At 38.1% G+C, this 23167-nt stretch overlaps 1 protein-coding gene across 2 annotated transcripts; it reads left to right on the top strand.

Annotated features, from left to right (window-relative positions):
- The first annotated feature begins 467 nt into the window (after window positions 1–467).
- On the top strand, window positions 468–20934 carry ghrhrl (growth hormone releasing hormone receptor, like). Of its 2 annotated transcripts, XM_068707210.1 has the most exons (14): window positions 468–521; window positions 7190–7295; window positions 7833–7940; window positions 8630–8721; window positions 9609–9712; window positions 12102–12234; window positions 12369–12522; window positions 13901–13961; window positions 14318–14387; window positions 14667–14758; window positions 15452–15581; window positions 17371–17412; window positions 18261–18348; window positions 18904–18956. In XM_068707210.1, the coding sequence occupies exons 1-13, from the start codon at window positions 468–470 to the stop codon at window positions 18312–18314; spliced, it is 1200 nt and encodes a 399-aa protein (XP_068563311.1). In that variant the 3' UTR covers window positions 18315–18348; window positions 18904–18956. The 2 variants fall into 2 exon arrangements, with proteins under 2 accessions (XP_068563311.1, XP_068563310.1); XM_068707209.1 differs by lacking the exon at window positions 18261–18348 and having other exon boundaries at window positions 18904–20934.
- The last annotated feature ends 2233 nt before the right edge of the window (window positions 20935–23167 follow it).

Here is a 23167-nt window from a genome sequence, read left to right as displayed (position 1 = left end):
TGTGTGTGTGTGTGTGTGTTTGGCGACACTTTCAGGCTCAGGAAAGCAGAGGGATGAGTTTTGAGTATCTAACGAACAGCAGCTCAGCAGCAGCTCTGAAGCTCTATGGCCAAACTAGGAGCTATAGCTACCCTCTGCCTTCAAAATAAAAGAGAAACGTGTCTCTTCACGATCTAGCAACCTTGGTTAATTCGACTTGTATCCTTCATCATAGTATTAGAGGCAGTTCTTTGCAAGGCTTTAGAAATCAATGAAAAAAATGATAATTTCAGAGCCATTTCTGACCGATAGTTTTTTATTTTGAAAATACACACAGGACTTGCTACATTTTGATTGTTGTGTGCTTGACACATGTTGTATTTTACACCTGGGCAGAGAGAGTCTCAGCATCCCGTCCTACAGGGGTGTGTGTGTTGCAGTCTCATTGATGAAAGCGCCACGCTGGACTGAACATGAGAACCGACGACATGTCCTGTCTCCACCTCAGAGGGGTTTTTCTCTCCATGTGTTTGGCTTCAACTGTGAGTGATTTACTTTAATTTTACCTTTGTGAATGGAAGACAAATATATGAATGTGAATAACAACAAAGTAAGTGTGTGTAAAATGTTTGGTGCAGCCCCAAACACCAATTGTTCTATGTAAATTAATGATCTTTAACTTGATCTTTTATCATATTGAATTAAAATCAGTTTTTATATCCTAAATATATTAATATATGTGGCAAACGACCTAGAATGGGTCCTGCCATATAATATGATGATTTACTGGTTGTATGAATCTCCTAATGCAATAAACTGAATATCTTTTAGTTTTGGACTATTTGTCTGGCAAGGCAAGAGCTTTGAATTTAGTCACCTTGGGCTCTGGGTAACTGTGATGGACACTTTATTTATTTTTTTAGACATTTTATAGACAATGGATTTTTGTAATTATATATTTTCAGGGACAATGCACATTGACCACTGTAAATGTTTAAGTGTTAGCCAAAATGGTAATTTCCAACTTTTCTCCCTCAGCCAGCTGTTGAATTAGCCAATGAAACAACAATAAAACACACCACATGTCAAATTAGAACCAAAGAAATCTAAAAGGCTGAACAGGATCAAAATCGTAGAGGAGTAGGGCAAGCATCATGCAATGTATGACATGTAATCAAAATAGTCAACAGATTAATCAGTAAAAAATAAAAAAGTAATTCTTTGCAATCTTAATGCATATATGTGACCTGGTATTGTTTTATCATTACTTTGTACTCAGTAATTTACATTTTGGTTTGTATATTTATGGAGTTTGATACAAAGAGTGGTAGTACAGGTGAGATATGTGAGTATGTTTAGATATTGTGTGTAAATTGTCTGAAAGGCCTATCAGAAAATGTATGCTTGTGGGATGGGATATTAATGGGAATTTTAGATTGATTTAATTTCCCATTAGACCACCACACACACACACACACACACACACACACACACACACACACACACACACACACACACACAAATTGGAATATGTTACCTGAATTCACTTTATTGAAATCATAAAGTGAAAAGCGCTGTATGACTTTTGTTTGCTGGTGTTGCCACTTTATTTACTATCTGCAGTGTGTGTACAATTTGTCTTGGCAAATGAACCGTGAAGAAGCAAGACAAGCAACAAACCACACACACGAAGGCTCTGCACATCCACATGCCGGCAGCCTTTTTTTTATCAACAGCTTTATAAGGCTATTATTACTCCGCCACATCGCTAATTTCCATAATGGAACAGAAATATGAGAAGCAGGCAAACAGGTGGTATGATGATCAGCGTGACAGAGAGAGAATGGGAACAGGGCAGACACTCATCACTATGTTCCACTTCAGTCTATTCACTTTCAATGCTCAGGAATGGAGATAATTATAATGAACTGAGTCCACAAACACACACACAATCACACATTTCAAAAGAAAACACAGTTACATTACATTACATTACGATCATTTAGCAGACGCTTTTATCCAAAGCGACTTACAATTCAGTATCTATCTACACACCGTAGACGCAGCTACGGGAGCAGTCACTACAAACAAGGAAACTAGTACATTGTCTCTTTTGAATGTTCAGATATGACAGAATTTTTGCATCTAAATAAGCACAAGAGAAAGACAAAAAAAAATAGAGAAGATGAAAGTTGTCTGGTCATCCTTTTGGCTGCATGGTGAAAATGTTTTAAATATACATATTGTTATGAAGTAAACCTGAATTGTCTCACCAACAGCCAGCACAGTTTTACACAGTTGTCAGTTAAAAAAATTTGACATTTTGAGAAATGCAATCATTTATTTTCAAGAGTTAACGTTAGATCAACACCAGTGCCATGTTTGTATGACTGAACATGGTGCTAATGTTACATTCAGTAGCTGGTTAGCGTAGCCTAGCATAAAGACTGACGGAAACTGCTCGCTAATTGACAAGTTATGGTTTGGCCAAGAAATAGTTTGGCACGAAACCCCACTGTACGCTTCTACTGAAGTACTGGTTAGCATATTTCGTTAGCTTTGGACAGATCCAGGCTAGCTGCTTCCCTGTTTCCAGTCTTTACGCTAGGCTAAGCTAACTAGTTGCTAGTTCAAGATTAATATTTAGCATACAGATACAACTATACTATCAATATTCTCATCTAGCAAGAAACCTAATAATCACATTTTCCAAAGTGATTCGTGTCTGTGATCTCTTTCTGATATCCGATTGTTTCATATTTTCATCCCGTGCCACAGTACCATGGCAGCAGCATAAAAGTGCACCTTATTTGCTGTCAAAAATAAGGCAACATCTGCAAAGTGAGCCCAGTTTGATGGACACTTTTTGGTTAGTGGATAATGGGCTTCACCTCTCGGAGAGCATTTTTACAGCAGACTGCACACTAACCTTCCAGTGTGAAGGGGCCATTGGGTTTGCATTTAGTTTCATGGCTCATAGTACCCAGACAGCCCCACACCTCTCTCCTTGTGTCTCTTTCTGTTTCTTAAATTCATGCTCGTGTCTTCCTTCCTTAAAATGCATGAGCACGTCACCAGCCACCCAGTCTCTTGCTTTGTTCCACATCCCCTGCTACTCAAAGCTGTGCTCTCAACTGCACACCATTCTTAGAATAAAATGTCTTCACAGTATCCTCTTACATATAAATAGGGAAAGTATGTGTAGCACATATATGAGCCCCATCTCACACACAGTGTGCCGTTTAGCAGATGCTTTTGTGCGCTTTATGGGAACAAAGTGTTTCTGCTTTGAATGTAAATGCCATAACTGTAGTGCTGTTCATCTCATGCTTGCTCAAACAATGAATTATAATGACACAGCCACAGTTTAGCAGAGAACAATATACCTTTACATCTGTATACATGTCCCTGCTGGAAGCACAATCGCTGCAAGATCTGGCATCTCAGCAGGAGGCAAGATAAACCCTTTTTTCACGGGTCCCTCGCCTTCCTTTGAACAGGCGGAGCAGTAATTGCTTCGTAAATTGCGAAATGACACCTCTCATTAAATTATTGGCATTGCGTTAAGAACAAGGAGGATTGGCTGCAATTTGCTCAGGTTTCTTCCGACACGTCTGTTCCTCATTGATGCAGGGAGAGATGGTGCTGAGAGGTTGTATGTTCGTTACTACTTATTTAAAGTTATTGTGAGGAACTTTTAACTGTTAATGAAACAGTCTTCATTTAATACTGATGACTCTATATGACTTAAATAAGTAAACACCATCAGCGAGAAGATTGGCCTTTTCTATACAGTTGTTCTTAATGCTTGTCATCGGTGCCACTGGGTCAGATTTTGCGCCAGATCAGACAAAAGCATCCTGTTCACCAGAAACTGCAGGCAGCGACTACCCCGCTGCGGACCAAGTCAATACACAATGAAAAGTTCCTCACAGTAGCTTTAAAGAAAATAGGGGAAAACATTTTTCCCGTCTAAAACTGTTGGGAGGATTGTGTTCAATTCCTACTAGTTTTTTGTATTGGTTTTTAGGTGGTTTTGACACAGTTGCCAAAGTGGTTTGTTATTCTGCACAAACACAACCTTTTTTCTAAGGGTCCAATTATGTGTGTGTGTGTGTGTGTGTGTGTGTGTGTGTGTGTGTGTGTGTGTGTGTGTGTGTGTGTGTGTGTGTGAGAGATGGTGCACGAGTTCACACTTAAGACAAGACAAAATGAGAAGAAACGGCTGAGGTGATTGATTGCGGTGTAGAAACAGAAACAAAGTGTTTCGGTCCAAATCTGGTTATCTATTTTCACAGCATCGTTCTTTATTGAATATCCAGTATCTTTGGTTTAAATCCTTCCAATGCTCTGGTTTCTTGTAAGAGGCACCAGTTCAACAATAGCTTCATTGAATTAGAAGATTGGATATGACACTTTATGTAAATAGGAATCAATGTGTAAAAGAAATTAATATGTTTCAATCTAAATCTGTATACCGTTTTGAACCTCACAAATCAACTTCTTTTACTTAATTTGTTAAAAATGTGTACATTTTGGACAAACATCCTGTTCGTGCGCTGCCATTACACGTTCGGCATTTTGTTCTCAATTTCCCAAGCGGTTTTGTTTTTTGCAGTAACAACATGCCCTCACTCAGTTCAAATCATATGCACCACATTATGATATTAAAAAAGCTATATCTATGCAAGGCATATTCAGTCATGTAATTTCATGAACTGGCTCCAGGAGGGTTTGCAGATGTTGCTGTATCACCCTCAGAGAAACTCATACATATTTTTAATGGAAATGTTTATAACGCACAACGGGCACATCGTATATTGGATGGCACTCAGATGGCTGTTGAGTGGGGGAAACTCTCCAGAGAGTTTGTGGCCCCAGAGGAATGTAGTCTCTGAAGCTCCTTTCATTATGAGTTCCCTCAAGTGTTTCAAAAAGCGATGGAGCAAAGCGGAATCCAGCACAAACGTCTGTGCAATGTGCCTTTCAATAACAGAGATGACTTCATTACGGCTGTGTCTGCAACCTGCTGTGTTGTCCTCTGTGTTTTATTCATCTTTTTCTATTATATTGAAATAGCAGCCTCAAAGTTACTCAGCATGGGAAAAACTAAATGCTAAGCATGTTCAAAATGTCGAGTCATTTTGGAAATGGAGGGGCATCGTGATTACTTATCTGCCTATAAGTACCTCCTTTTTTCTATTGGTGTCTCGCCTTTGTCTGCATTTGTTTTTCTCTTCTTTTTAACACACACACACACACACACCCACAGTTGTGTTTTCATGACTTTTGGGGACATTCCATTGACTTACATGAATTTCCTGGAGCCTAACCATAACCGCTACTAGCTGCCTAACCTTAACCTAACCTTAAACTAAGTCACCCTAAAATGTGTTGGTTTGCGTTATGGTGTTGTGCATTTTGTCCCCATAAGGAAAGCAAATCAATTCTCACATTGTGCCTTACACATACAGCAAAACTACCTTAGATGAAGATTTCTTCAAGGCCCACGCAGAGACTGGAAAAGTAAAACTCTGTGATATCTTTTTGAGATCATTTTCTTTTTCGTTATAAATTCAGAATGGCTGAGTAATTGAACTCAAATTGTTGTTTCTTTCCAAGTCAATGACTAAAGTCTAACTATAATCGGCAAGCAGAAATTAACATAAATTAATATTTTATAGTGTGCGAGCAAATCTCTTGTGTTTGCCTTGCCTAAATATTAAAGACCAAAAATCAGGGTGCAGAAAGAAAGCAGATATTTTATGATGCCAAAATGTGGAGGTGAATTAAAAGTAAGGAAAGAGATTCTGTCAGTAGCAATACCATGGAAGACTTTTATCAGGAAACACACATTGTTAGGCTGTCAAAGCTCACCTGCCTGCTGCTCTGACCTTTACATTCAAGACCACCTAAGTTCACCAGCAGCATGAGATCAAATGAATTGATGCTTTAATTTAACCCAGTGAAGTTGATCCCATTTACACAAGATACTCCACTTACAGTATGACCACCAGCTTTCTCGGTGAGCACAGCGAAATGATCTGTTTTATAGAATGTTTACAACAAAATTAACATTTTAGATTATAGGTTATGTGGACTCACATTCTGGCCTTTCTTTTCTTTGGCATACCAATCATCTGGTAACCTGTCATCACAAATGAAAATGACCCATTCTGACTAACACAAGCGTTCTATATGTATATCCATACTGTGCTTCAAAACCTTAGTAAGTAATGCTTCCCTCTAGACAACGATCAAAGCACAGCCGTCGTCTCTCTACAACATCTGACGTAATAGCAAATTCATATCTAACTAAAATGGAAGGAGTGTCTTCTCGACAATCGTTCATCCGATCTAGTTCACACTTAGCGGGTTCATTGCTAAGAAGGTGCAGTCTAGAGTGTGAGCTCCTGAGATCTACAGGATATATTTATTAGTATTGTGTAAACATTGTAGTGTATTGAGAGGGGATCCCTATTAACTGTTGCACTGCCAAACATCATACTGGGTACCGCTCACTCTCCGTTTCTCACTACAATATTAACTGCTGCACCGCCGAGCGGCATGCTGAGTACAGCTCAGCATGCGGCGCAGTGTTGATTGTGAAGTTGTTTATGAGCAGCTCTCGAGTCATGACAATCCTGGCATCTTTCGGTGCATACTTCATCCTCCCTGCGTTACACTTCAACACATCCACCTTACACCAGTCCTTTTCTCTCCCAGCAACAAGGTGTTCTTATTTGTCTTCGTCTCAGATAAATGGACAAATGGTCAATGGTCAAATGCAAATGCATTATTCTGTTTGTATTTGGCATCAGGAAGGGATGAACAGGGGCAGAATAACAGAAGGACCTCTGAGCAGCACTAAATGGATGGAGCGCACAGTTGTTGGAGGCCAAGGCTGTGTCTGTGTCCTTGGGAAAAACTAATTTAATTAATTCTTCTGAGCTTCCCCTCTCTGTATGCTTTAGTGAAAGACCATTTTGCTTAATGCCGCTGACGGAAATAGACCGAAAGGTTACTGTTTTATTGAGAAAGCATTTTTCTGCTGAAGGCAAAATGACTCACAGCCCTTTAGAGACTGACATACACATGACATGGAATGCCTTTTTTGTGGAATTGCAGAGTGAGTGGCCACTGTGTCCTCAGCTTAAATGTCTGTTTCAAGCATCCCTTCCTTCCTTTCTTCCTTCCTTCCTACCTCTAGGCTTTGTCAAGCCTGCACCCTGAATGCGAGTTCATATTTCAGCTGGAGAAGGAGGAGCGCCACTGCCTTCAGTACATTGCAGAGCAGGGCAACAGAAGCACAGAAGGTATGTTTTACATTTTCAAAATCACTCTGCAACAGTAGCTCATATAAATCCGGGCGTGGCTGAACTTGTGATATGAAATATATTGCAAATGTTCACATTAAGTACAAGAGTCTAAGCTTGAATAAATGCTTCACAGAGAATCATGAGTTGTCAGGTCGTGAAAACGCACTGGGTTGTCTGTCACTGTGATGCATCGCTAGAGAAAACCATTAAGGATAGTTACATAAGAATTTATGTATGTAATCTATCTCAAGATAAAGGTCTGGGTTGGAGATCTACAGTGCTTCCTCATTGCTGTCGTAATACAATTTACACAGAGGCGGATGTTATGGCATTGAGGTATGTCGTTGGGGGTATTATGCATGATACACCCTATTTACCTCCATTGTATCTCCATGAGCATATATTTAAACTGTGTGCATTTCGAGGGGCGGTGTATGACATTGCGTATAAAGGTGTGTTCATGTAATCTCTTTTCTGATTAACTACCCGGACAGACACACACCTACCCGTTTTTAACCTTCTTCTACAAAAAAGGTTGTCGTCCGTTCTGGGATGCAGTCGCCTGCTGGCCTCATGCAGCCGTTGGGGAACCTGTCCAAAGAGCTTGTCCTGCCGTCTTTTCCCTCTTCAAAAACAACACAGGTGACTAAAGGGTCACATGGTGAAAGAGGGGGTGAGTAGGGTGTTCGGGCTGAGATAATGACGAGAGCAGCGTTTTCAACAGTGAGTCAAAAAGTTTAATTGTTGCTCTAATGTCTAATTTTAGCTCATAAAGTATGTCTGTTTATTTACTTGTTCAGGCATTCATTCACTGATATGTTTTCTTAGCTTCATGACGGCTCTTAGTGACAAGTTTTGCTACGTTGTCACAGGAATCTGAGATCAAAGTAGTTTGTCTTAACAGGTAAATTAGCAGATTTGGGAGTGTATGCAGATATTGAAAACCATACAAATGTTAAACTAAATTAGACAAAGTACCTTGACATGTGTTATGTGTCGGTAAGAATATACAAAAGTGTCGAAATAAGACTATCCACACTATTGGCCTTGTGAGGCTGTATGTAGGCACAGTGGTGCTTTGAGCTAAATGCAAAAGTCAAGATTCTCACGTTAACAAGCGAGCGCTCACGACTATCTGAGAATTCAATGAGGTTGTATGATCACAGAGCTGGTTATGTGAGGGACAGAACTACAATATTTACATTTTACATTTGGGTTTAATTACAATACCAGCATGGCTAAAATCACTAAACATTCAATTTCTATCTCTTGACAAGTTTGTGACTCTATTCTGAAGATGATCTTTTTGATATCCTGACCTTTCACCTCAGGTTCAGTGAGCCGTAACTGCACCAGAGAAGGTTGGTCCAGACCTTTCCCACCGTACCACATCGCCTGCAGTGTGGATGATGACATACCCGAGGTGAGAGCTTCTTCTGTGTGCAGGCAGATGAAGAGGTCCAACTGGAGAATGGGAAATGGAGAGCACAGAGGTCAGGACAAGAGGAGATGCAACAGGAGCAAGGACACAACCACCGGGAAAAGAAGAAATAGAAGCAGGGACTCCAGAAATTTACCAACCAACCAAGCTAAATTAGAAAAGAAAAAACATCTTACAACCATCTTGTAAGATGGTTTTTCATGGTACAACCATCTTGTATCATGTTACAAGAGGTTCTTGTCAAAATTTTAGTGCAGCCTGTCAGACTATGAAAAGAAACTGCTGCCCATATACCTTTTGTTTCTTTTTGGGGTAGTTTAAATTTGAATATAAATGCTTCCTGGCTCGTTGCCTCTCAAGCATAAATGTGCCTCATATGAAAATATCTACCCATATCAGGTAATAGCTGAAATTATCTTGTTTCACAAAGAGAGAATGGTGCTTAATCGTACTGAACAGTGTTTTTGGAGGATAATGCTCCTCTCCTAATTCACTTTTGGTGCAATACAGGACTACTACTACTACAGATCTCTTGTCTTGAGTTAAAAAAAGACCTTTTAAGTCTTCCAATAGCAAGGTGAAAAGTCATGAATTACAAGTTCTGATGTAATTAAGAAGCTTTTTATGTGCTTTTGTGAGTCGATTCAGTTGTCTGCTTAGTCCAGTCATACTGCCATTTGACTCAGCTTCAAAATATAGAGAAAGCTTTTTTGCTCTAATGCCACCTTCATCTCTTAAGTACAGCTGAGTCATTGTCTGCAATTTGGTGTCATTTCAATTTATTTAAGGCCTCACAGCATTTCTAAAAGCCTCAACACTGGAGTACAGCGTCCTTTTATACAAAATCTTTCTTCTGTTCTTGCTTTCAGACAGAGCAGTCATACTTTGCCACAGTGAAGCTGATATATACCGTCGGCTACAGCATCTCTCTAGTGGTGCTGGCTGTTGCTGTGTTGATCCTGTTGCTCTTCAGGTAAGAATAGATGACATTAAAATAAGTCGTGGTTGTCCAGAGAGAAGACAGACAGACTTTTATTTAATTTTTCATCAGTAACCAGTGCATTTTGGTAAGCTTAAAGCCATTCCATTTACCACAGAGAGACAAGCAATAGCAATCACAACAATATTGTTGTACTGTAAACAAAAAGGTTTATTCCAAGGCAGCTTTAGTCCTGGATCTAATAAAACACCTTTAATAATGTCTGACACTCACTCAGTTTTGAGGGTGTTTTGTTTGGGCTTTTAGCTTTGATACATTTAAAGTGATGTCCTAGTGTAGTTTATTAAAGGAATAGTTTGACATTTTGGGAAATACTCCTGCACTTTTGACACCACAGGTGATTAGCTTAGCATAAAGACTTTTAACTGGAGGAAGCATCTAGCCTGAACCTGCCAAAAGTACAAAAAGTCCACCAGCCAACACCTCTAAATATTACTTATTATAAACAATATATCTTGTTTGTTTAATTTGTACCCAAATGAAAATATAAAAACTCTAAGTTGTATTTGCATTTCATAAATTATTCATATAGCGTACACACAGAAAAAGAGTCTTCTCATCTAACTCTTGCCAAGAAAGAAAATGATCATATATCCTAAAATGTTGTACTTCTCTTTTAAGGCAGAGCAGCGATGTTGTTCTAAGAAGTCATTGTAGAGCCACTAACCTTGAAACCCAAAGTAAAAACCAAACATTACTGTAAAGAAATAAATTGTCATGTGTTATGATGCAAGAAAATGACCATAATGTTCTCTCTCATAATCCTTTACGTGCTTCTCCTTTATCTGTGTAGTCCCTCTCCTTTCCATTTTTTTCTGTCTTGGATTTGGACCCTCATTGACATGGTTCAACAGGTGCTATAAGTCCACTTAATAATTTATTGATTGTCACAATATCAATGATCTCCTTATCATCTCCCGCATCACTCAGCTCTGTGGTTCACTGGATTAAAAGAAGTGTGTAGAACAATAAAACCTCTTAATCAATGGTTAATTTTTTTTCTCTGTGCAGCAATCTCTTTGAAATCCCTTCCATAACTTCTATCTCTTTTTACATTTGTATTTATTGTTTTTGTTCCTCATACTGTACATTTATATTGTTTTATTTTGTTGCTAACTAGTTTGCTTTTTAATTTTTCTGTCTCACTCTGTGGCCCTAAACTGACATCATACTGTGTCAGCTGCCTGTCAAAAATTCCTGCCAAAGATGCAAGTCGTTTGAAAACGTTTGATGCTCGACAGTCGGCAATGTGTAATTCATTCCGTCACTGCTGAACCTCAAACCGGTCAGTCTAGCCACGTCTAGCGTTCCACTACCTACTCCTAAATTGTCTGAAAGTGTTTAGGAACATAATGCATATCCGGATCTTATAAAGTTGAGTGATGCTTGACTTGATGGCACCAACATGATTTGTTCCCCTGCACATAAAAAAGAAAACATGCACCTCTGCACTCATATTTTGTTGTCCTCACTTTGAATCATGCACCTGCTACTACCTTTCCCCTCATTAAATTCTGCGAAAAAACTGACGCGCAAAAATTCATGCACACCAAGGCATTGTAGGTATTCGTAGCAGAACATATTTTAAACGTCTGGCCGACTTGCACTCATCTCGCGTTGATAGGCCATTTTTGTGCATTAGACAACACTACAGTACCGTATTTTTCGGACTATAAGGCGCACCGGATTATAAGGCGCACTGTGAATTAACGTGTCTATGTTCACACATAAACCGCACCGGATTATAAGGCGCATTAAGCAAAACAACACAGTCCGGTAAATCAAACTTTATTCAACTCAGTTGTAACAACAAATACCGGTACAGAAAAATACGCTCACTTATCGATTCATTCCTCTTCCACAAATCCATCGAATTCTTCATCTTCAGTGTCTGAGTGAAACAGCTGTGCGATTTCGGCATCAAGAATGCCCGAATCCCTCTCGTCATTTTCCGAGTCAGTCTTGTTGCCGTTATCGGTACTTGGCTGTTCAGTGATGATTCCAGCTTTCGTGAAAGCTCGGACGACGGTTGCGACCGACACCCCAGCCCACGCGTCAGCAATCCAGTGGCAGATAGTGGCGTAACTATCCCGGCGTTGCCTCCCGTGCGTACCGTAATGCGCCGAATATCCATTGAGCGGAGCGGCTTCGTTGCTCGCCAAAGTCGTACTTACACATTTCGACAGATTTTTGAGCGCATTGTACCACATAAAATCGATCAATAAGCACAACAAGTAACCGTACATAAGGCGCGCTGGGTTATAAGGCGCACTGTCAATTTTTGAGAAAATTTAAGGATTTTAAGTGCGCCTTATAGTCCGAAAAATACGGTACATTTATTACTTGCCTGATCTTTCAACAGGAGGCTGCGTTGTGCCAGGAACTTCATCCACATCCAGCTTTTCATAACATTTATCCTGAAAGCTGTGGCTGTGTTCATAAAGGATGCAACTCTGTTCTCAAGTGATGACACCAACCACTGCACCCTTTCCACAGTAAGAACTTGGTTGTGTTAAGAAATGTCTCCTCATGGCTCTCATCATACTATAACTGCGCACCTCTCTCTTACTAATCCCCCCTTACAATTCACCCTTTGTCCTTGTTTTCCTTCCTGTCTTTTTCTGTCCAGTTTGCCTGTAAGGCCTCTGTGGTCTTCTGTCACTACTGTGTAATGTCCAATTTTTTCTGGCTCCTGGTGGAGGCGCTTTACCTCAATTCCCTGCTGCTTTCGTCCTTTTATCACAGCCTTCGATGCCTCTGGGGCTTCAGCCTGCTGGGATGGGGTGAGAGATCTTGACATGCGATTTCCGCGACATTTGTTATGCTGAGCTTCAGACTTTTTTCCAATATGAGATGTCCCAAAATACAGTATCCTGTATGAAACGATGCAAAGATAACAAAAATAACTTTAAAAGACTGGATGATTGATATTTTACAGAGTTTTTTTATCTAATTTATGTTGATTTAAGGTGAGTCACACATAAATTAGTGAAAGAGGAAAAGGAAATTAGCAAACTGTTATTAATGCAAATTGCCTAAAAAATTTGCAAGTGCACGCAAGTCCACATTGGTTTGTGTGAGCTATGGCACTGCTGTCTATTCTGCTGAGGTAATACATTATGTGCATAATGAGTTTCTGCCTTTCTGATCTTAGAAAATAAATGTGATTTTTATCAGTATCATCATGGTTTGATGCTCCAGACTGTTATTCTTCTTGGAATGCAGAAATTCTCTCACTGTGTGGTTTTGTCTTCAGTCCATGACTTGCAGAGGTTTGGAACTGAACACTATTTTGGAAACTAGTCTCCTTGTGTTGCAATTTGTTTTTCAATTCACTGACCAGATTCCTTTATTTTTCAATCTACAAATGAGTGTAGCACACTGAATTAAATTAGGGCCGTCATGCCTCTGTTTTATAAAAGTCACATCAGCAGCTTCGTAGTTTCAAATTGAAAAATACATTTACATTTACTTTAGGTCTCCACAGGGTCACTCACTGGAGAATTTGAAGTTTTTACCTTTAATTACTTCCAAATAACATTTATTGTTAAATACCAAACATAGTGTAGCAATATATTACACCTACCACTCTCATCAACATCATTCCAAGTGGGCCTAAGATGACTTATGAATTATGCTTCATTCTCCAAAATCAGATGACTAACTTCAATCCTATTGAGCTCAACAAGTTTTTATTGCAGTTCTGTGATTCAAAAGAGATTCACAGCTGCCTTTAGGGACACCAAGAAGCAGACAGACTGCCATCGGCCGATTTCCCCAACTTCATATTTTAAAACAGCCAGAAACTCTCCAGGCTCGATGTCATCAGCTGTAATTACCGAACAAACTCAATAAAAGTTAACGTCCCTGTGGAAGTCCCTTCTAATGTATTTGATTGTGGGTTGGGTGTTTCTGCCTCTTAACTTGCCACAAGTACAATAAATATACAGGAATTTGTCCCAGCGGTGGCAAGGCAGGACATTGTTACTGTAGACATGTAGTGCATAAAGCCTCTAAAATATTCAATTTACAGATCAATATAGATATTAGAAAAGTTTTCATTCAATAGGATCACACATTGATAACTTTCTAATTAAGACTCAACCAACTCAGTGTGTATTAATTGCATTTCACTGACATTAGTTTTGCTTTTTCCCACAGGTGTACCTGTGCTCTTCATCGTCCTGTGGATTGGATCCAGGGTGTATTTTGAGGACACAGAGTTTGTATAAACTTCCAGTACCACTTCTATCTCCACACATATATATATATATATATATTTACAGCACACTACAACAGACGTAATGACCAGCAGAGCCACAGTGTATAGAATGTTCCTAAAATGTAATGATGTACAGTATAGCTTTTTGATGAAAAAACACACGGTGAGGAGAGAAGGTGAGGTACTTAACCTTTTACACCTTTAATTTAATCTGCACTCTCTTTGTACTTGTTAGTATTTGCTGGTTATGAGTTGACTTTTATTATACGGTCAGTTGAAGTCATTGTACATCAAACCCTTAAAGAACTTCTGCAGACCGACTAATGAGCACATTTCAAAGTTGTCTTCCTATATAGATGTTGGGACATCAACGAGGACTCGCCCTATTGGTGGATCATCAAGGGACCAATTGTTGTGTCTATTGCGGTAAATACTCCCATTGTGCCGAAACAAACAAAACTGTTAGTTATGCAGCTAGCAGATTGTTATGCAGATGTTTTGTTTACTTGAGATGGTTTCGGAGAAATTGTAAAAAAAAAAAAGACGTCTTTTGTGCATGTTTGAATAGACTGTCAAAGACTGCCCTCACACCTGTCCTAGTCAATTACTCACTGGGCTGCCCATATTGTTGCCATGACATTCAATAATGACATCTGACATTTTATCTCATTAAAGCTTAACATTTCTTGATTTTTCAATCGACAGGTCAATTTCATTCTCTTCATGAACATCCTCAGAATCCTGATACAGAAGCTCAATCCTCGGCTGATCCACTTCAATAACTCCTCTCAGTACAGGTAATGCATGGCTACACATGTAGACACAGAATGAGTGGCTGAACAGCATGTATTGCTTTTATCAGATTTTGCTTTCATCTTTTTCTCTCACAGTCTTGAATTTTCGAAGTTGCGTCCGTGTGACTTTATTTATCTCTGATAAGTAGACACTTTGATGTCGGGAAAGACGCAAGTCGTTTGAAAACTTTTGATGCTCGACAGTCGGCAATGTGTAATTCATTCAGTCACTACTGAACCTCAAACTAGTCAGTCTAGCCACGTCTAGCGTTCCACTACCCAGAATTAGAATTTCTATTTGAAATAAATTGTCTGAAAGTGTTTAGGAACATAATGCATATCCGGATCTCATAACAGATATACCAAAGGCATGTAAGTTGAGTGATGCTTGACTTGATTGCACCAGGTAACATGATTTGTTCCCCTGCACATAAAAAAGAAAAACATGCACCTCTGCACTCATATTTTGTTGTCCTCACTTTGAATCATGCACCTGCTACTACCTTTCCACTCATTAAAGAAATTTTGCGTAAAGACTGATGCGCACACACAAGCATCCTCTTGATTGCCATCTGATGATTAGCGTGCCTGCATGCATGATGCTATCCGGAGCAGTATTTAGATTAGCCGTGCACTAAATGACTCCCTGGGGTAGCTTCAGCTCCTGCATCTTGTTTCTTTCCTTCTGTGCAACAGACGCCTGACTAAGTCCACTCTCCTCCTCATCCCTTTGTTTGGTACTCATTACATGGTCTTCAATTTTCTGCCTGACTACTTCAATGTAAACCTGCGCCTCTGTATCGAGCTGTGCATTGGATCCTTCCAGGTACACACACACACACCATTGACACAGTGTACATGCTCAAATACCATTGTAGTAGCCGACCCTGTTTTTTCTTTGATATGTATTTACGTTATCAAATTTGGTTCAATTATTGCTGGTGTGTAATAACTGTTGCATTATTATGGAGGAATATATAATTTGGTAAGATGTTGAAATGTCCTCCGTTATGAGTAGCCCTTGAACCGCTCAGGTCCTTTTTTCTTCTTTGTGCATAGAGAGTGTCGTCCCGCCCCTTCCGGTTGACCACCACGGGACCTTATTTCGTTAAAAATATGTTTTGTAGTGAATGGCGAGAGACTAATCATTTTGATTCGGTGGGATGAGAGGCGGTGGACTCTGTGTTCACATCAATGATGCTTGGTGCTCAACAATAGTCAAAGTTGATGGACAATGTTTCCCCAATGTCAATTTTTTAATGTTAAGATTTTTACCATATTGCCAAGAGAATTGTTTTGTTGCTGTTGTTTACATTCCTCCTGATACAAATGCTAAAACATGCACTACAGGAATGGACAGCTGTTTTTGTCATGTTTTTGTTGTGTAGCAAAAGGGCTACAATTGCATTTCAATCAGGAGAGACTTGTTTTATAGTTTAACAATGATTTATTATACATGCATCAAATATGAAAAGTGCAAACTCTTTGGCAATTGGACTCCATCCTGAAGTAATATCACCGAGGGGAGGGATACTGAGGTCCAATAGGCCTAATCCCCCTGGAGTCCAGACACTGGTGGTGGTGAAAGGAGTTGCTGCAACTTGATGCTGAATCAGGAGCATGACTGTGATGCTGCCTGGAGGTGACTGGGGTGGAGGAGGGTCGCATCTGCTTAACGCTGAAATGACAACTGACAGCAGCAGAGAGGAGAACACTGTTTAAAGTTTGACAGCAACGATGTGATTGGCTTAAGGAAACCGTGTGCAGAATCTGGTTGGTTACTTAAAAGTGCACTCCCCCAATCAGCTGATAGACTAATTACAAAGAGAGGAGAGAGAGATTATGAGCGTTTGTCTTCCTGACTGAACTTGCGCTTGAGCTTCATTTTGTCAATTCTTGGATCACCAAAGCGATAGCAATTCATCCTGAATGGGACATGAATGAGTGTGCCTAATTGTTGTTGAGATATTAAATCTAGACCAACATGGCTAAAAAGATTATCATAGACATTCCAATTTCAACACCAGATTGAATATAAAATGCTTTTGAAGGGCCCTAGTTATATGCTTGAAAAGCCGTAAGTAAATTAGTGGAAAAGGACTTAGCAGGGCCGTGTTGCATCTGTTGAAGATGAATTGCAATCACAGAAAAGTCAAATGGCTTTCTCCACTTCATGGCACACAGGCTGGTTTGCTAGCCAGCTCTCCAAATGGATTTTGCCCCTGCCCCCCTTCCTGGATTCAAATGAATTAGGCACAGAAGTGTCATATAACTATGGAATATACTTGAAATATACTTGCCCAAATTGCTGTAACCCAGGCTTTGTTTGTAAAATAGATGAAACAAGTATGTGCAATTTTATTCGGAATGTTTTAGTATAACGAAAAGAAGACAGGCAGCAGAGTTTACAGCTTTCTCCTTTTAGATCATTCAGATATGTATTATTGAGATATAAATCTAAACAATTCAGTATTCCACTCTTGTTTGCTGACTGTGTAAGAGAAATATAATAGATTTTCCTGACCTATATTTTGATTCTTTAGCTTGTCAGCCTCAATTGTCATCTGATATTTAAGCTGTCTTAAATGTTAATGATTAAACCATCTCTTTTACAGGGGCTTCTTGTATCGATTCTCTATTGCTTCCTCAATCAAGAGGTCAGTACAAGCCACAGCACTCTCAAGCATTTACTATAACATATTCAACAAAGCACTCAGATAATTTACAGCTGTTGCATAATAAGCCTGTGTTCCCAGATCACATACCAGTGAGAGTTGAGTGGTTCACAGTTGTCAGGGCTTAAAAAGCAAAATAATTAGCACCTCTCTTACCCTCATTGCATAAGGGAAGGACCTCGAGCCCTCATGTAACCACCAAGATTAATATGAGGCCTTTCCAACCCCACACAGTCTGTGTTTAATATTCAGCACACAATAACTCTAAAGCCATGTTCATCTGTTTTGTGCTTTAGGGCCTCATGGGTAGTACTTGGAAGTCACTCACTCCTCAAATAGACTAATGGATTAGCTAATTTAATTTACAGCTATATCCTCTTGTAGATTAAGAACTAAAATACAGCAGTGGATTGTCCATGATTAATATCTTGATGCCACAGGAAATTTATATCTAATGCTTTATAAATTGAACAATACTCCAATAACATGTCAAATACATACATTAGATTGCTTAATATCCAATAAAATGACTTCTGTGATGGAAAGGGAACTAAATATTGAATTTAATGTTCAAGTTTTATCAAAGTGTTTTTGTCCTCTTTTTCAAGTATAAAGACATAGTTTGGGGATGTCTGTCCATTTAAATTAAGGCTCAGTTAGCATCCAGTTAGCTTAGTTTAGTGTAAAGCCTTTCAAACAAGAGGAAAATCAGCCTGGTTCTGTCCAATGGTGACAAATAAATGCCTTAAAATCCATACAAACACCAAAGTGTAAAATCAACAATTCGCTGTTTTGCAGGGGTGTTAAGTAATGGACTATTTCTTTGCCAGGTAACGAGTGTTGACTCCCAAGAAGCACCGCTCCTGACCAAGAAACTGTCCTGAATAAATTCTGAGGACCAACTTTCCAAATAAATGAGTAAAAAAATACATAACATGACTAAAAAAGGGGAATAAAAACTACACCGAGCTGTAAATGTGCTGTGCCTTTGTCAGTTGTAATGACCAAAATAAATATCCTGCTTCCCATCACCCTTCACTGCTTGCCTTTATGAATTCAAATGTAATGTATTCATATTGCATCACGACACACTGTGGAGCTTTTACAGGCGTGGGGTTGTCTCCCACATCATCTTTTCTTTTAAAAAACATTTTGTTTCACTGCATGACAAAACACATTTGTCTCTATCTAATGATGTGTCGTGATTGCCGTGGTGATATTCAAACGTAACTGGTCAGTGAAATTATGCATTTTAATTTGACGTTTTGTATTCATAAGCTAAGCTAACTAGCTGCTGGTTGTAGCCTTATATGTAACGGAATGTTTAACTATTGCTAAGTATATTGCAGTGTTGCATAAACGTATTGAATTGGTAAAAGAAAATGTGGCATGTAAATTGCAACAGCATCATCTTACTAGTTTGAAAACAGCCTAATACTGCATTTTCTATATGTGTTTGTGTGTGTTTGACAGGTCCAAAAAGAGGTCCACATGCAGTGGCTGAGGTGGCAGGAGCGGAGCTATGGTGTGGTGTCACCCGCTGCAAAATGCAGCCAGATGGACACTCCCTTCTAGTGGTAGCCTTCACCCTCATCCTATAGGTCTTCTGCTAACTGGACTTTCACTGAGGGCTGCTTCTGAGCATGTCATTGTCTGCAAAGGGATGCACAGTACACACAATACCAGTGATTGTCGGCCATGTCTGTAAGTTTTCATTCCAAACTCGATGATAGACTTTTTTTTACTGGCTGTGCTCCTTCTGCCAGAATAGAGGAACCGGTGTGAACTTTCCAGTGGTGAATGATTCTGAGATCTCATGACATTTTGCACATTTCCATACAAATCCTGCGAAATTTCATATGCATTTCCCATAAGACACTGTGACAACAATTTTAGGAAGATCAGCTTCACTCACTGGTCAAAGTAAAGAATGCAATTTTTTCTGAGCTGAGAGTTTAGCCTCAAGATGAAAGAACCATCACTTAGCAAGTAAATAGTTTAACCAGATATAGGTTTTAATCGACCAACAAATACGCTTTTTTATTGAGTGTACATTTGAATGTACTCACTATATACTGCAGATGCTAAAGTAATATACGGTATATTGCAATTTGATTCCATTTATTATCGACGCTGTAGTGAAGCCTGTTGAACATGCGATATCTAGACATTTTCTTATGAAGCTGTAGCCTACCGCCAAGTGACATACAAATGATTCATCACTAGCTGACAGCTCACAGGTCCATTAAAAAGCATTATTAGTAACAAAACTGATATTATGACATTGTATTACATAATTCATATAATATAATTCATATTATCTTATACTGTGGGAAGCACCAATGGATTGTAATGAATTGCTTTCTGTTGGTCTTTGCACTTCATATGTTTTTATGTAGTATTTATGTTTGTTTATTTATTTATTCATTCAGAGTAAGGCTCAATGTAAAAGTGTAATTACTTAATTGAAGCTTAATGAATGAACATATTAAAGACTACTCGTGATAGTAAGCAGTGACATTAGCTGCTAGTGTTTTTTTGGAACTTCAGTGCCACATGTCATGTAGGCGAAAGAGATCTCCACTGCCATCTGAGAATCAGTTACGGACTCTAAAATATCAATGTCCTAAATATCAATATATATGATGCTAACCTACTGTATTTTACAGAGTTATGAACTACATGGTTATAAAGAATGATAAATCAGGATATATCATTCCCATGACCACTACATTTGCGTTAGATCTCTTTTTGTGAGAAATTGTGATTGTTTGTATTCTTTGTGTTATAAGCTGAACTTTTTTTTTGTCCAGATAACAAGTAATGCAAAAATATTTCATCACTGCCCACTTTGACACCATCCACAACCCTCTTGTTAGAATAGTTTATTTTATGTAAACACAACATTAACTTAAAACTGAATGTATAAATCAAGTCACTGTTGTTTCATAGTCACCTTTCTCTGTTTGGATGTTACTGCTTTTCTTGTGCCTCTTCCTGTGATGTTTTGATGCCTTGTGAAAAAAAACAGGTTACTGCAAGTTAATAGATAAACATGTTTACTCCGCTTCAATGTGGCTCTCTGCAACCTCTTTCACAAAATGAAGATATCATCAGCTGGCAGCTACAACATGTTAAATCTGTGATAAAAGTTAAATTCATCAAAGTCATTATGGCTGCATGTAAAAGACATTTAACAATATTAATAGTTTTATAGTTTATATGTTATGTTCAAAATTGTATTGTTAAGTTTATTTGGATAGCTGTTAAACTGGAGTAGTATGTGCATGATCCTGGTAGAAGAGGAGAAACATTAAAATATATTAGAAGATTTGTAATGGTTTCCAATGGGGAAAAGCAAATAAAACTATTATAACCCACTAGATCCTTGACATTATAGTCTTTATTGACATCTGCATAAAAACAATTACAGACGTTTAAAAATCACCTACAGGCACACAAACCACTGTTCTAGCATACGTATAATAAATCCATCTTTCTGTATACTTGGCTTTTGTTTGCTTTGATTTTAATGAAGCTTCCATCACTGTTCCGTGTTTTGATTTCAAAGGTGGGAGACACAGTTATTAGTACAGGCAAAAATGATCAACAGGGCTTTAGAATGTCAGATACCCCTAGATGAGGTCAAATGAAACATGACAATGATGTTTTTTCATAATTTGATGGTTGTAACAAAACATATTTTATACTTTAAAATACAGCAAAAAGTGATGAAATTGATTAACATATTGACTCCATGGGCGAAAAAACATGCAGAATAAAATCACTCTTGAGATGGTGTTGATGGAGGTGGTGCAGTAAAGCAACTTGTGTAAAGTGGGGATTGAAATGCATCATCCATGGTAATCTGTAACAAAGTAGGCAAAAATAAACAAATTTATACTTTTGGAGATATGTCAAAAATACAATTTGAACTCCATTCTTTTCAATCTACAGATCCAAAGATATTTAAACTGGTTAAATGGACTGGGTTGGTTATAATCTAGGGCACAGAGCAGGTAAAATAATGCAAATTCTAAATTTTCAAAATTATTTCTATAACCCATCTGTAAATCATTATAATTACAGTCTAGTTTCGCGCAACCATGGTAGACATGAATAATAAGTGAATGTACTGATGATGTGCCAGCTGTGCACAAATTACACATATTTGAGAGGTCTGAGTGTATGCCAAAATCAAAGAACAAAAACAAAAAAAGACACACCCACTCCTCTCCAATGAGATTGTCTAGGACTGCTAGGACAACATAGTTCAGAACTGATTCTTTATAGATTATCGGCTGATTAATTAAATTATTCCACCACTGTATCTGGCAGGAACAGAGCCATGCAAATTTCGTTAAAAAGTCATAGTATAGAATGCCAAAAAATAAATTCATGATATATTAAGTAATTCCAAGTCACAGTACAATATGCCATAAAAAATGCATTAAAAAGTCATAGTTAATATATAATTATATTTACGACATACTGTATAATTACTATTTAATTATTTTTAAGCAATACTATACTATAACATTTTATTATTTTTTTATGGCTTTTTCGTGACATACTATACTATGACATTTTGATGACTTTATTATGACATACAATACTATGGCATTTTTAAAGACATACTAAATAATTTTCATAGCATAATTCAATATGACTTGACATAACACACGATGGCTTTTTATGACTAACAACTCTGTAACTTTTTTATGACATACTATATTTATGACATTTTCTATTACATTTTATTGACATATTATACTATGACAATTTTACAACATTTTTAACAACACTTTTATGGCATACTACACTATGACTTTTTAAAAATAAAATACTATATCAATACATGTATGGCATAATATACTGACATTTTATGGCAAACCATACCATGGCTTTTTATTTTTTATTTTTTTATATGTTCATACTATACTAAGACGGTTTTCATGACATACTACAATATTATTTTTTAATGGCCGACTATGCTATGATATTCGGTACCATTTTATAACATATAATGACAGTTTAATGAATTTGTATACTTTATACTTATACTACTAAGACAATTGTTATGATATACTATAATATGACATTTTCTGGCAAACTGTGATATTTTCATGATGTTTTGCATTTGATTTAGCAGATGCAACTGGAACTGGCAACTCAGTATATCTGGTCACATATTTCAGCAATTTAATTCAGACAAGTGAATCGTGTGAAACCTTTATTAAGATGGTCATTAATGTGGTGGTGGTTTTGTTCTTTTGATGTAAACAGTTTAGGAAAATCTGAAGTGAAGCCAGTCCTGGCCCATCCTTACCTACAGCTTCTGTCATCACAAACTGGATTCTAACAACTAAAAGTACAAATCTCGCATTATTTTTTTACTAATGCTGTTTTACTTGTAACATTGTCGCTGCTTCTATATATAACACTAATAATAATCAACTTTATTTTTGAAGCGCTCGTCAAATGGCTAAACCAAGATTAAAACGTTTATTTAATTAGTATTATAGCCCACACTACCGCTTTTCCTATTGCTGCTTTCATACAGTCTATGATTTCACTACCACCTTGACTGCTGAGGCTAAAATATTTCCATTAGTAGGCTACGGATGTCTCTCAAGTGGTACACAACTAGCTGGAACTTAACGCGTTTACTACCGTTGACTCTTCGACCTCCCACGTTCCCCGGCTGACCGAGCCTCCTGACTGCTTTATGACCTCT

Source organism: Cebidichthys violaceus, unplaced genomic scaffold (assembly GCF_023349555.1).
Source record: "Cebidichthys violaceus isolate CVI_PGR_0920_01 unplaced genomic scaffold, fCebVio1.0.p SCAF_13, whole genome shotgun sequence".
NCBI lineage: Eukaryota > Metazoa > Chordata > Actinopteri > Perciformes > Stichaeidae > Cebidichthys > Cebidichthys violaceus.
Note: the sequence above shows the minus strand (reverse complement) of the source record. Positions and strands in the feature narration are given on the sequence as shown.

Excerpts from the sequence above, each read along its gene's own strand:
- ghrhrl (XM_068707209.1), top strand. The coding sequence starts at position 468 with ATGTCCTGTCTCCACCTCAGAGGGGTTTTTCTCTCCATGTGTTTGGCT. Across the intron at positions 522-7,189 it reads CCATGTGTTTGGCTTCAACT|GCTTTGTCAAGCCTGCACCC; the intron begins GTGAGTGATTTA and ends TCCTACCTCTAG. Across the intron at positions 14,759-15,451 it reads AATAACTCCTCTCAGTACAG|ACGCCTGACTAAGTCCACTC; the intron begins GTAATGCATGGC and ends TCTGTGCAACAG.